General features: G+C 50.7%; 1 protein-coding gene across 1 annotated transcript; it reads left to right on the forward strand.

Annotated features, from left to right (window-relative positions):
• The first annotated feature begins 190 nt into the window (after positions 1-190).
• stx1b (syntaxin 1B) lies at positions 191-13,860 on the forward strand. Its single transcript, XM_086056884.1, has 10 exons — positions 191-609; positions 5,435-5,509; positions 5,654-5,753; positions 6,438-6,512; positions 6,587-6,660; positions 6,902-7,010; positions 7,178-7,251; positions 7,663-7,800; positions 7,884-7,994; positions 8,581-13,860. The coding sequence occupies exons 1-10, from the start codon at positions 580-582 to the stop codon at positions 8,659-8,661; spliced, it is 867 nt and encodes a 288-aa protein (XP_085913010.1). The 5' UTR covers positions 191-579; the 3' UTR covers positions 8,662-13,860.
• Positions 13,861-15,000: the final 1,140 nt, after the last annotated feature.

Raw genomic sequence — 15,000 nt, forward strand, 5'->3', positions numbered from 1 at the left:
AATCGGAGCGACTTCCACTCGTAAGCCAGGGCAGCAGAGTGTGGGCATCGGCATGTGCGGACACACCTGAAAAGTTCCCCTTGCCGCCACGTGGGGGCGGTGTTGCTGTCATTCCATTTGGGCGCGTGCGCAGTGGGCACCTCCCCTCCGCATCCCTCGCCCCACCCCCTCTTTTTCTGCAGCATCAGTACCACTTTCTCTTCTTCCTCCCTTACTCGCTCTCTCTCCTCCTCCTCGCCGCCCCTCCCCCACTCGCTCGTCCCGCTGCTGCGTTGCGGCCCACACTGTGACCGCACCGACGAGGAAGAGGAGGACGAGGAGGAAGAGGACCGCCGGGGGGGCAGCTGCGTTCCAAACCACACGAGGGGGACCGCCAAAAAAGAACAAGACGCCTCTCTCGCTCTTCCTCTCCCCATCCTCTTCATCAGCGACACATCTCAAAGGGGGAATTTTGCGGCGGGAAAACGACGACAGAGACCACCCCCTCCCTCCCTCCCGGACGAGCCGTATAATACTGTTCATCTTCGAGACCCCCCCCCCGGCCCCCGGACCAGCCGCGTACGTGGTCGTCGAGCAGCCATGAAGGATCGTACGGCGGAACTGCGGAGCGTAAGCTGGCATTTTCTCCCTCTCCTTTCTCTTCCTCCTCGTGCGGCCTCCGTGCGCGCGTGCGTGCGCGCGTACATGCAACGGGATGAAGACGTGCCGCCGTCACGTGATTGATAGTCCCCGGCGTGTGCGTGAGCGAGGCGCGTCCGTGACATTTTGCCGTTTTTCGCGGGCTTCGACGCAGAGGCCTCGGGCGCGCGCACGAGGCCAAAGCGATGGGCTCCTCGTGCGCGCGCGCGATGACCTGCTGGAGGAGAAGAGAATGCAGACATTTTTTTTTTTTTTTAACCAGCGCCCCTCCGATAGCAACCCCCTACACCCCCACCCCCCACCCCGCGGCCTTCCAAGCCACGTCAGTGGGTCACGGTGGCCTTGGGGGAGGTCTCATTCTTTCAGCCTCACCCATTTTAGGAGCTGCCACGCGCACGCAAAGCTGCCTTCTTTCCACCATTGAACAGCTGATGCTTCCTGCGGGCGGGGATGGAGGGGAGGGGGGGTGGTGGTGGCGGTGTGTGTGGGGGGGCACACGCTGCAGCACCTATAAACTATCCATCCATCTGTGCGTCCAGCCTTCTATCTATCCACCTATCCATCTGTCCATCCACAGCGCATGCATGCGAGGCACAGGTGTGCAAATGAAGGCGGCGGGTGCGCAGGGGGCCGGCCGCATCATTTTCGTGTTTGCCGACGTCCGGTTTCTCGCCAAATTATGGCGCAAAAATTGTAAATGAATCCAGCCCGGGAGGTATCAGGCATGAGCAATTGCTCCCATTCAAAGGCGATGCCCCCATTCCAGGTCAGAACGTGAAATTGATCCCGTCTGAAGGTGAACTGCATGACGCTCTGACAGCGCCTTGCCTCCAATTCCATTCACGCCATGAAAAGTAACACAAAAAGCCTGTGGGCAGTTGCTTTTGCGCCTTTGGTCGTCGTGATGTTGTTGCAATACACCGGAGGGCTGCGTGAGTTGAAGTGCCAGGATGTGGCAGTTGTTTTCGCAGACAGCAAAATCGACGGCGTTATTTCCGAGCTGCGCTGGCCTCCACAATGATTGGCAGTCGTGGTTGAGGCGTGTTCAAAGCCTTCAGGAGAATTCCATAGAGGGCAGTTGAGCAGACGCAGACTCAAGCCCCTCCCACATGCCATGTCAGTCCCCAGACCTAAACCCCATTGAAAATGTGTGGAGGGGGCTACAGAGGCTGCCACATGATTTGACGTCAAATAATCATTCCTTCGTGTGGGATTTTTTCACCTGCTAAGTAAATGTACTTGAATTCAAAGTTGGCTCTTCCTCTTTTTTTTTTTTTTTTTTTTTTAAGTTTGGGCTAAAATATTTTGACAAAAAAGTGGCTTCATTAGAAGTTAAAGGTTGCATCTGAGCCAAGGGTGCCAATCATTTTGGAGGCCAGCGTATGTGCTGTGTGATTGCCACGTTTTCTTCAAGTGGGGACCAGTCCAGTTGTGCATTTGGACAGCATTTTACGCATTCACACACAACGGCAAAAGCAAATGCCTCCGATTCAAAACGCCTTCTGCGCAACACACTCGCGCCTTCACATACCGCTTGAATTCATCATTTGTCAAGTCATCTAGCATTGTTCCAGCAACACTAGAATATGTATTCGCCCTTGTGTACTCACCGATACCAAGTACCGATTAATGTTATTTTTGATCCATAAAATTTCAATTAGCACAATGACATAATTATGAAGAGACATTTTTTTTTCTTTCTTTCTGACACTGACGTGACAAAACGCCACAGTGTAGCACCCACTACTGGTGAGGAGGACTTAGTCCATGTCCGATTTATTTTATTTACCTTACGTACTGTATCAGCGGCAGTGTACCGGCAGTCTTCATAAGTACCCAATACCTTGAAATAGGGCCGGTATCGTCCTGACACCGTACTTAGCCATCTCGAGTTCCTTGGTACTTGTTCGTACACCTTTGCTGTCTTGTAATGCCACTTTAATGAGAGGAAAAGATTCTCTCTCATTCCAAGTGCGAAGCTGTTAATCGGTCAGTTGGCCCAGTTGAAGATGACTGTAAAACAGACACAAGAAACAAAAGAGCAATGTGTCAACACTGTTTCTTTCAACAGCAAAATGTTCAAGCAAACCATGTCATAACAAACGTCCACTAGCTAACATCGCACACACCGGCTAACAGACATTAGCATCGATGTTACCGTCATTCCGAGTAATCTTAGACTAATTTGTCTAATTAGTGATTTGTGAGGATTCGATTAATGGTTTCAGATCTAGACTACATTGCACAATATAGAAAACGTGATCTAGTGATTAGGGCGTATTCGATGAGTCATTTCAGTTTTGGATTCAACTATATATTCTACTATGTGAAAATCCATGTATGGTGATGCAAGAGTCGGGCAGGGAAGAGCAGTCGCTGCGTTTGCTGTTCGCGATCATCACCGCTCAAGGGATTTCAGTGGACATTTTTGGAACTATTTAGGGCCGCTAAGTCAAGTCATTTGTAGTTAGTCACTTTGGCTTATTTGCGTGTGGCTAAACCTAACACGCACTAACATGCACTTGTGTGTGTCTCTCTAACCCCAGCCCGCGTGCGCATGTCCTTGCGGGTGTACATTTTCGTCCCCAGAGGTCAGAGGTCATCATGTTACATTCCCAGTGTTCCGTTTTTCAAGATGGTGGCCAAAAAGCATTGCTAACGGCGGGTGGCTAACACTTGATCGCATAAACACAACAAATTGATGATAACTAGCTTTGAAATCAGACACTCATCGCTAATTGTTGATTCAACTATTTGTCAAAGTATTTTAAGGGGGGGCTTGGTAAAACAAAACAAAAAAACGCTAGCAATATCTCATGTCTCAGTGTTGTTAAAAGTGAAGCTAATTTGCACGAAGCATCATGTCCACGCGCATATTTCGCCTTGGCAGGCCACGTAAAATGATGTCGTGGGGCGGATTCCGTCGCCGGGCTGCCAGTTTGACATCTGCGCCCTCAAATCATTGGCACACACAAACAACGTCCACCACCAGAAGGTGACAGCTCACACAGTGCTAAATAATTAATTAAAACATACAATTTTGGGGGGGGTAATGAATAAACACCAAAAGTGTTTGGAAAAGTGGAACATTTACTACGATTTTTTGGTGGGGTTATTTACAATAAATCAAGTAGCTAATTACTAAATGAGGCTATGATTATATAAAACAGCCAAATGAGTACAACAAATAATCCAGGAGTCTTAATATGTGTTAGGTTGTGTTTTTATGAGGGGGAGCAGACATTTTGTAGCAGTGCCTCCCCAGCCTCCTGTAAATGCAGCTGACTCCATCCTCGCATTCTGCCTTCCTTCCTTCCTTCCCCTCCCCCACGTCCTCCCATCCGTCCCCTCCCCCACTTTCACTCTCTGACCCCTACTGCACGTCCCCCCCCCCCCACCGCCACCTCCTCCCCCACTCGCTTCTCACACCACGTCACATTTATTTGCACTGCTCGGCGTGTGCGTGCCTGTGTGCCAAGTGTGGTTTTGTGTCGCGCCTGCGTTGAGCAGGAGGGTGTGCGCGCAGGAAGTTTACACAGTTGCCATGGTAACTGTCACCGAGCGCATCTGCTTCCAGATGCTTTTATTGTGAAGGGTATTCTGGACCTCCACGTCACATCATTGTGTGTGTGTGTGTGTGCGTGCGCTTATCAGGTGGGCCAGACTTGCTGGCCGTGTTTGCCTGCCCTGGGGGCGTGGCTTCGTGCAGCGGTGCCCAATCACCAGTCTGCGGACCGGTATCGCTTCGTGGGCCTTTTGATTACTTTTTTTTTTTTTTTTTTTTTTTTTTTAGCGGAGGATATATGTCAACATCCCAACTCACTGATGAGCTTGCAAAGGACAAAATACGTAGCACTGGGTTATTACGTTGTGGATTATTGTCATATTACAGTGAGCAGTTGTGAGCTGGGTGCGTATTTACTTTTTATCGGATGCGGCGGAAATAGTGCGTGACAGCAGATGACCATTTCCTTTTTGACTTAGGTGGACAAGCTAGAGCGGAAGTCAACCCAAACATATTTTTTTCAAAAATATGTTCCCAGCAGGCCCACTAGTTGAAACAGGGCGTTCAGATAAATATTGCGTTCATGGAATAAGAGTTAATCCACCCGTTTTTAGCCATCTGTGGGGGCGGCCATTTTGTCACTTCTGTCGACTGAAAATGACATCACTGCTCACAACGACCAATGAGGGCTGACCTGTTTTCTGAATCTGAGCCGTGATTGGTCGTTGTGAGCAGTTGTGATGTCATTTTCAGTCCACAGAAGACAAAATGGCCGCCCCCACAGATGGCTAACAACGGGTGGATTAACTCTTATTCCATGAACGCAATATTTATCAGAACGCCCTGTTTCAACTAGTGGGCCTGCTGGGAACATATTCCTGAAAAAATATGTTTGGGTTGACTTCCGCTTTAAAAACAACAAGTAAAAGTAAAAAGTAAAAACACGGGCACGGACCGGCAGACATGAATTAGCGTTAGCTTACGGTTCGTTTTTCCGCTTTCTTTGTTTTTGTTAAAGGTGGAAATTTAAAAGCAATGACGTTGTAACGATTGCCATGTTGTTTGCTAACATTGTGTCAAATTGTGTAATGTGTGTGTGTGTGTGAGTGCGATTGTGTGTTTGCTAATGTGTCGCATTCTGTCATGCGTGTCGCCGTGTAACATTGCGCGGCGTTGCGGGCGGTTGTGTGGCATTTTGTAGTCTTGTAGAGCAATGCGTGCGTTGTTGTGTGTTTGCTAACAATGTGTGACGTGGCGCGACGCTGTGTGCCTTCACGTGTTGCACCGCAGGCTAAGGACAGTGACGATGACGAGGAGGTGGTGCAGGTGGATCGAGACCACTTCATGGACGAGTTCTTCGAGCAGGTAACATACGTGTCACAAACACGACACAAATGCACATCGACACGTGCACACACACACAAGCATTATGCACACGCGCACACATTCAAGCATGTATGCACATTCCCATGCGTGTGTGTGTGTGTGTGTGCGTGCGCGCGCACGCAGGTGGAGGAGATACGCGGCTGCATCGAGAAGTTGTCCGAGGACGTGGAGCAGGTGAAGAAGCAGCACAGCGCCATCTTGGCCGCGCCCAACCCTGATGAAAGTAAGCTAATGCTAATCTTCGTTAGCATGAGGCTCAAGGGTTCGCGCAACTTGGTGTTCATTAGCATTAGCGTCAGTTCCTGCGCAAACTCAGGCGACGCCCAGCATTGCCGCCCAAATCAAATGTCATTAACGGATCGTCGACTTCGGCAGACGTCCGGCGCAAATGCTGCCGAGTCACTGCGTGGGGATTTTGATACTATAAAGTTGACTCACGAGTCAAATGAAAAATAGCTTTGGAGGACGCTTCGTGATGTCGTTGCTGTCACACAATGTCAGCGTTTCCGCATCAACGTCCGCTTTGACGCGCGCATGTGATCAGTGTTGATTGATTTTTTATTTTTTTCCCCCCCCTTTCTTGTTTCTCAAACCCTCACTTGCTTCCTGTCAGCCACGTTTGCGTTTGCATGTTGCATGCCGACCCCGCCAGTCGTCTGCGTCCGGCGCGTCCACTCGCTTCAGCGCACGTGAGTTTGTCTGGCCAAACCCCGCCCCCTCGCTAACAATGACTTTCGAACGCCCCCCCCCCACCCCGCAACGACCTTTGAGGCAATGCATGACGGGAAAGCTGGTTCCTGTGGCGACTTTATCATCATCATATACACCCACACGCTAGTTGGCTAAAATCGACACGAGAGAGCGCCGATAGGAAGTGACCTGCAGCCTGTTGTCATATGACCGTCAGAAACCAAACAGGAGTTGGAGGATCTGACGGCCGACATCAAGAAGACCGCCAATAAGGTTCGCTCAAAATTAAAAGGTAAGCTCCGGCCGGGAAGTGAGGCGCTCTTTTGGGCTCCCGCAATAAAAGCACCGACCCGTGTCTCCCCGCAGCGATCGAGCAGAGCATCGAGCAGGAAGAAGGTCTCAACAGATCCTCGGCGGACCTCAGGATCCGCAAGACGCAGGTGAGGCACCTTACGCCAGCTAGCGCTAAGATGTTCAGGCACAGCAAGGCCTTCTCAGGCGCATCGAATGGACGACAACAAGACTGTGGCGCTTGACTTCGAAGACCTTTGGCTTCAGTTTGTGCAAAAGGGCTTGCTCAGGGCTGAGACCAGCCGGAGTTGTTGCGGGAAAACCGACCGGAGGCCCGCGTAGCAATTGTAGCAAATGTGACGCGTTCTTTTCCGCTGTCGCCCCCCGCAGCACTCAACGCTGTCCCGCAAGTTTGTGGAGGTGATGACCGAGTACAACACCACACAGTCCAAATACCGAGACCGCTGCAAGGACCGCATCCAGAGGCAGCTGGAGATCAGTATGTGGCACGTCTCACACACACACACGCACACGACAAACGGTAACAGGCAACCTAACACAAGCGCGTGCTAACTCCTGCGTCCGTGTGTGTGTGTGTGTGTGTGTGTGTGTGTGTGTGCGTGCGTGCGTGCGTGCGTGCGTGCGTGCGTGTGCGCTCGCGTGTAGCCGGAAGGACCACCACCAACGAGGAGCTGGAAGACATGTTGGAGAGTGGCAAGCTGGCCATCTTCACCGATGATGTAAGCACCGCACCTGAGCTAGCCAACATGGCCGCCGGCCAACACGGCCGCCGTCTGGCGGGTGCGCTGACACATCAAGTGAACACGGCCTCTGTCACGTGATGCCGCCGCACGAGCTTTTAATTTGAAGGGGACACTTGGGTTGCTACCGCCCGCCACCCCCCACCCCACCCCTTCATCTTAGCAGCTCTCCAAGGCCGGGTCACGTCATCCGCCAGCGACTTCTCAGGGAGCCGTCCATGGCTCGTTAGGGCGTTGGGGCCAAAGGTCACCCGCTAGCGAGCAGTTCTAGACCGGTCATGACTTGTTCCGCACCTGTCACTGACTTGTCGCAGACTTGCCAATGACTTGATGTGGACTCGTCAAGTGACTTGTGAATGAGCTGTTCCCAACCTGTCGATGACTTGTCAGATCAAGATGGATTCCCAGATGACCAAACAAGCCCTGAACGAGATCGAGACCCGGCACACCGAGATCATCAAGTTGGAGAACAGCATCCGAGAGCTTCACGACATGTTTGTGGACATGGCCATGCTGGTGGAGAGTCAGGTACGCCAGTGCGCCAACGCACCCCCGTGGCGCCCGACCGCCCGCCGCCTCCCGTCCCTCACCTGTGCCGTGCCGATCGTCAGGGCGAGATGATCGACAGAATCGAGTACAACGTGGAGCACTCCGTCGACTACGTGGAGCGAGCCGTGTCCGACACCAAGAAGGCCGTCAAGTACCAGAGCCAAGCTCGCAAGGTAAGCCAAACCGCAATCGAAACTGGTACCGCAACTAAAACCAACGCAATTAGGGTCAGAACTGGAACTGGAAGAACCTCCGCAACCCTTAATCCTAACCTCAATCACAGCCAAAACAATTCCAGCCTGAGCGAGAGCAAAAATCACAACCCAAACTGTAAGAATAATAATGTCTATCATGACTCATGTGTTGGATTTTTCATGATTAGGCTTGTTAGCTTTATTAGCTTCGTAGGTTTAGCTTTATCTTATATAAAAACACGGGGGATGTAAGCCGTTTATTACTAATAATAAAAACCTAACACATGAACCATGATATACATTATTATTCTTACACCAACTGAAACCCGATTTCAGAACTACAAATGAAACTAAAATCCGAACCGGCGACCGCAGCAAGAACCAGAACTAACGAGCAGTAGTATTTTGGTGGAGTTGTCGTATGACATATGGACAACCTCCCTGGTTGGGTGTATCCAGGGGTGCTGGAAACGTGGGTTTGAGGATTTAGATGAGCGTTGTCCCATCACCCGTCAACTTGATCCTAGCGTAGTTTCATGTGTGATGCTTGCGTTTCCTTCCTCAGAAAAAGATCATGATCATCATCTGCTGCGTGATCCTGGGCGTGGTCCTGGCGTCCACCATCGGCGGGACTTTGGGCTTCTGAGCTTCCGGGACGCCCGTCGCCGCCGTGACGACGCCCGTCGCCGCCGTGACGACGCCCGTCGCCGCCGTGACGACGCCCGTCGCCGCCGTGACGACGCCCGTCGCCGCCGTGACGACGCCCGTCGCCGCCGTGACGACCGCCTGCGGCAGACCGACGGGAGCCAGAGAAGAAAAAGCCCAAAAACTTGAACCACAAATGCAAGAAGATAACCAATCAGCAAACGGGACACACTTGGGGTGGGCCGAGGTCCCAAATTCCCACCAAAAGCAACTCCCTCAAATGCACCACGCTGTCCGTGAAAAGCGCATAAACCGGCTCGCACGCCGCCCACATTTTACTTTGCTTCTTTCTTCTTTGGAGCGTCGCTTTCCTTTTTTTGACGGGACGGTGATGGCGACAGCGACGGTGGGCGTCGCCCGGCGGGGAAAGTCCACCGGTGCCGTCCCGCGCAAATAGTCCGCCAATCTGCCACCACGCCCCCCGACAAACACGCACAATGGCTGTGTTCCGAATCCGTCCCTTGTCGTTATATTGCGTCCGTTCGCGTGAGTTGGGGGCCAACGATTCGCTGCACTGTGTAGCAAGCAGGCTAGCATCTACACGAGCCGCACATTCGCCGTTTGGCATTTATAGATTTTTTTTTTTTTTTTCCGGGTTAGAACTTATCCTCCGATATTCACAGAAAAACTCCCACGCAGGCCAAAAGGAGTAACAGTATTGCTTTGACGCCATCTGCTGGCATCTTGGTGCTGAAGTGAGTTGAGTAGCTTCATTTTGACAAAAGTAGTCCTTTGCCGCCATCTTTTGGCATCTGCAATACAGTATAAAGTTATGTTCAAAAACAGATATATATATATATATATATATATATAAATTGTGGCAGGAAACTATTGTCAATATAAGAAGAGCAATTCATTTGATAAAATAATCAGTTTAAAAGAATAGAATGTTACTCTATTTATTTATTTGCTCGTAATTTATTATGGAAGGTGACGATCTCGTTATGGCGTAGCTATATATAGATCATCGGGAATCATTCCCTACATCCGAATCACAACAAATGGATTTGTAGTGGACATTTTAGGAACTATCTAGGTCCACGATATTTAAATCCCGATATTACGGAGTAAGGAATGAGTTACGGATTCCCAACACAGCCAAAGCGTCCCGCGGGTCCTTCTTGATTCTGAGACCAGCCCTCAGTGCTCATGTCAGTCAACTTTCACACGATTGATTGGAACGAAATCCGATGTTTATGTCAAGGGGGGGCCGCGGGGGTCATTTGAAGGTGGCAAGTTTCCACGGCAACACACCAAGCAAAGGGTGGGGAGGAGGGAGGGGCCTCAGGTGGGGCGGAGTCAGGTGCGGGCTGGTCAATCTATGCAGTTTAGATTACAAGCGTGGCCGGCCCCGCCACCTGACCGCAGCCCCGCCCACCTAAGTTTTGTAGCCATATTTTGTGGCGCTTGGTGCTCCTTTTACATGACCGCCTCCCGTCACTTTCTGTTGACGTCACTTCCTGTCGACATCGCCCGAGCCGTCTTTGTCGCCGCCTTCTGGCCGAGTGCATTTGTGGTCATCGACAAAGTTGCCCTGCGTGCTAGCTTTGCTCTCCCTTAGCCTTAGCTTTATCTTAGCTTTAGTTACTTCATAAATGATTCCAGACAGTGGAGGGAAAAAAACCCCCCACATCTTAAGATGTTTCGCAGCAGGAAGCTCGCATCCTTCTTCAGTAGCTTATTTAGTAGCGTGAACAAAAGTGAACCCACACTTTAAGGTTACTTTGCCACATAGTACAACAATAGGAAAACACAGTTAACTTCCTTTTAAGGAAATAATCATTTACGGCCTCGTTGTTTTTGTTTTTTTTTCCTTACTCATTTCAAACGATGTAATGTCTTTGAATTCACAACATTCAAGCTCGGCACCATTAGCTTTGTTAGCGTAGCGCATGTCTAATTGTTGTGGTTCTGTGACGCTAAGGCCAGCCTGCCGCCATTAGCAGGGCTAAGAAGCACCATAACGCCACAAACGGCATTCGGCGTTCAAGCAATAACGTCAGCTAGCGATCGCGCACTCGTTGCGAACGTTGCATCAGCATTGGCATCGCGAGCTATGCTAGCACGGAGCGCGGCGGCTCGGACGCTAACAGGAAGTGGGGGCCAGCGGCTTTGTTCAATTACTGCGTGTTGTGTAGTCTTTAGCGCTTTTAGCTGCGTGACGTGTTGTGGCAAGCGAAACAAAACAAAGCGTTTGTAGCGTGTTTTTCTTTTTCTTTCCCAAAACCAAAATCGACTTTTGCGCGCGCACCAAAGTTTTACCGTTGTTGTGTGGAAACCAAACGTGTCGGCCGCGCCTCCTCGTTCGCTCGCTTTCCCCCTGTCAGCCAATCAAGTCGCTCCTTTTCCACAGCCGTCGGTCAAGTTGGACACGCCGGGACGTTTTGGACGCGTTTGTGTGCGCCGCCATCATCGTCCCACGACAAACGCAAACATGGCGGCACGAAGGAAGGAGAAGACGTGTCCGAGTGCTCGATCAATGATTCCCGACTCCCCGATCACTACAAAGTGGACATTTTAGGAACTATCTAGGTCCCCGATATAAAATTGCGCACAGTACAGGTATATCGTGATTTGGGAGTCAGGAATGGGTGAATGATTCTGAACATATTTTACTGTGTTTGGAAGCATTCACTCATTCAAGAGGCATTTTCATCTTCGGAATTATCTAGGTCAGGGGTCTCAAACTGAATTGATGTGGGGGGCTGCTGGAGATCCAGTCTGGGTGTGTCTGGGCCATATGAAGCATTCCACAAAAAAGAACTTCAAGTATTCCCCAAAAAGTACAACAAATCCATTCTTCTCAATCTTAATAATTAATAACAGTTCAGAACGTGAACAAGACTGGCGAGCCGCTCGTCTCTCGCTCATCCCCCCCCCCGCCCCCCCCGGCTACTTTGCATCCTCTCAGCATGTCGACTTGAGTCCTGATTTCGGATTTCTTGAGTATTGCGACTTCTTCTGTGCATTCAAGACATTACGGGGTTCCTCTGTGCTCAGCAAAAAAAAAAAAACGGCGCGTCTGCTGTTTTTCTTGAAATTGGCTGTTGTCGTCCCCCTTTTTTGAAAAAAGGCATGACCGGGACCAGGTGACAGGATATCCTGTCCTTCCACTTGGTGTCACTTCAGAATTACGTTTGCCCCCGAACGCTGTCGTGAGCCTGAGTTATGCTAGCACACAAGTGATTGGCGTGGGGGCCACACTAACATGTCACGAAGGGGGCCGAAAAATATCATTCCGTGGACTGCAAGTTTGAGAGCCCTGATCTCGGTCCTCGATATAAAAATCTCCATTTAGTGATGTGGGAGTCGGGAAAGAGTGAATGATGCATGATGACGCAACAAATGTGTTCAGATTCATTCACTCATTCCCTACTCCTGAATGACTACAATGGGATTTTCAGTGGACATTTTAGGAACTATCTAGCTCCGCTCTACAAAAATCCCGACAGGGGAGTAGTTGGGAATAAGCGAACAATTCTGAAAACACAGCCTCAGTGTTGTCCTTTGTATTTTTGGAGAGATGACAGCGTGGATGAGGATATCTCCGATACCCCCCCCCCCCCCCAGACCGTCCCCCCCCACCTAGCCTCCAATGTCACCGCTCCTCCAAAAGGCGAAAATATAAGTTAAAAAAAAGGAAAGAAATAGTAACAATGAAAAAAAAGCATGCAAAGCATTGTGGAGTTTTGCATGGTGATGTTTTTTTGTATCCCGACCTGCCGCCATGTTGCGCACTTTACCGCTCATCGGCTCTGTCTTTGTTAGCACGTTAGCACGTCAGCCGGCTTCTTTTCACATTTCCCGTGGTGCCCTTCCCCCTCAGCCACCCCCCTCCTCCCCCCACACCCTCCTCTACCCGCGCCGGTGGAGCGACAGGAAGCACAACAACGACGACGACGCTCGCTTTTTCCCGCTATGACGAAAACAAAGGTGTGAAAAGGTGTGAGCGAGCGCTCCAAAGACCGGCCTGCCGTTAGCCGTTAGCATGCCGACAATTTAGCGCGGCGGCGTCCTCCATGTTTGTAGTCCCGACGACGACGGTGACGACGCTCTCTGTCTTCCTTGAAAGCATTCCCCAAACCAAAACTCCTCCTGGTCCGGTCGCCGTGACAACGTGATGTTCGCCATCGCTCTGACGCTCCGCCCACATCTTTGTGCTCCGCCCCCTCCAAGTCAGTATTCATTTGTATTAGTGGGAGGAGTCACGAGAAGGACTTTGACTTTGTTGTTGTCGTTGTTGTTGTTCTGATCGCCATGGAGACGAGAATGTGTAATTATTGTAAATAACCACAAAAAAGATGACCTGCATGTTTATCTAGAAAATTCCAGACAAAGTTGACGGCGCGCCGGAGCGTCCGGTCCTCTTTAGCCGCCAGGCTGCCACCTTGGCGTCCCGGGGGAGGGTCTGCGTCCTCTTTAGCCGTCTTCTTGGCGTCCCAAAGCGCCCAGCGGCTCCTCGGCCCAAAGTGCTTCCTCCGTTTTGGCGACTTTGTCTCTCGAATTCGAAAGAAGGACGACCGTCCGGCTCGGGGCCTCGCCCGCGCTAGTTATCCGCCTCGTCGGGCCACCTCGCCCCGGGGCACCTCCCCATCCGCCCCTTCGGCCCCCCCACAGGCAGGCCGACCTGGACAAAGTGCAATATTATTTTGGCGGCGTCAAGGCTCGGCACTAAAGAGGACAGACAGCGGGACTTCCGCTCCGCTCGTCCAACTTTGACGGGAAATGCAACTTGTGTGTTTCTTTTAGTGTGTGTTTGTGTGTGCGTAGTGTAACGTAAAAGCCATCTGTCCCGCCCTCCCAAAACACTTAAGACCCCATCCCTTGATTGGCAACAGCTCCCCTGCCCTGCCCCCAGTCCCTCCCTCGTGCTGCTGTTGGCTGTTTTGTTTCCGTTGGTGTGACGTGCCAGTATAACCCCCCCTCCCCGAGCCCCCCAACCAGTCGCTCTCTCGCCCCCCTGCCCCCCCCCCCCGTCCCGCCTCCCTCCATGGATCTTTAAGATGACAACTCTATGCAGATGCGTCTTTTCTAAATGTGTCCAACATTTTAAGTTCCAACAAACAAACAAAAAAAAAATATATCAAACCCTGACAGAAATATTGAAACATGAAGAAATAAAGAAGGATTGTTCAGTGTTCACACGCCTACTTCCTGTTTCCGTGCCTGTGTGTGAATGGACAAAAATAAAAGATCAGATGGGTGTTTAGTGTGCAAATGGACAGGCGACAATGACATAACGAGTGTGACCGGACAAACGGATGTTCGGATGTGTACAAATGCACAATTTTGCACGGCGTGTCAATTACGCGAATGGACAGCCAAATGCGTTAAATGTGTCTGAATGAGTGACGTGCACCCGCAAGGCTGCTGAGTCAGACTTATCAGTGTATGAGTGGCGGAGATCTATCAGTAAATTAGCAGCGAGACATGAACAAAATGGTAAAACGCATATTACATCCATGCACCATCTCTACACATGCGACGCATGAAATTAGCAAATGTTTTGTTAAAAAAAAAAAAAGTTTGGACCGATACCTAAAACTTAGGTTGCCAAGACCGTTCTACACAAGAATAACGCAAAAATGTTGAACTTCAAGATATAGTTTTTGATCTTTGTATGTTTCAGTTTGAGCTCTTTGTAGGTGGAATTTAGAACGTTTAACTGACTTACCGTCCCTTGTAGAAGGAGTCTGTTATTTTCCTGTCCAACTTTTACAGGAATTACCAGTGAAGCAAAGTCTTCCGAAATGTTTGGAGCCTCTTGAAGGGAGGATGATTTTTCCACGGGCACTTTTTGGAGCACAGCGAGCCCAAGCTGGAATCACTTAATGGTCGCCTGCGGCAGCTACCAACTCCAGTCACCATCAAATCTTCAGCCATCCATTATCTAGCGCTTATCCGAAGTAGGGTGGCGGAGGCAAGGAGCTTCAGCCGCCTCGACAACGGAGGCACGATACATGGCCCACTCGGACTCGATGTCCCCCGCCTTCCCCCGGAACTTGGGCGAAGTTCTGCCGGAAGTGGGAGTTGAAACTTAATCTGACAGGGGATTCTGCCGGACGTTCCCAGCAAACAAAGTCGATCATCATCGAACTGCAGCCGAAGGTGTCCTGGTGCCAAGTGCGCATATTGACGCCCTTGTGTTTGATTATGGTGTTCGTTATGGACAATCCGTGACGAGCACAGAATCCAGTAACAGAACGCCGCTCGGGTTTGGATCGGGGGGCGTACCTCCCAATCACGCCCTTCCAGGTCTCACTGTCATTGCCCACACCTG

The sequence above is a fragment of the Filicampus tigris genome, chromosome 16 (assembly GCF_054856515.1).
Source record: "Filicampus tigris isolate MCC_2025a chromosome 16, RoL_Ftig_1.0, whole genome shotgun sequence".
NCBI classification, from domain to species: domain Eukaryota; kingdom Metazoa; phylum Chordata; class Actinopteri; order Syngnathiformes; family Syngnathidae; genus Filicampus; species Filicampus tigris.

Excerpts from the sequence above, each read along its gene's own strand:
- stx1b (XM_086056884.1), top strand. The coding sequence starts at position 580 with ATGAAGGATCGTACGGCGGAACTGCGGAGC. Across the intron at positions 610-5,434 it reads GTACGGCGGAACTGCGGAGC|GCTAAGGACAGTGACGATGA; the intron begins GTAAGCTGGCAT and ends GTTGCACCGCAG. Across the intron at positions 7,252-7,662 it reads TGGCCATCTTCACCGATGAT|ATCAAGATGGATTCCCAGAT; the intron begins GTAAGCACCGCA and ends ATGACTTGTCAG.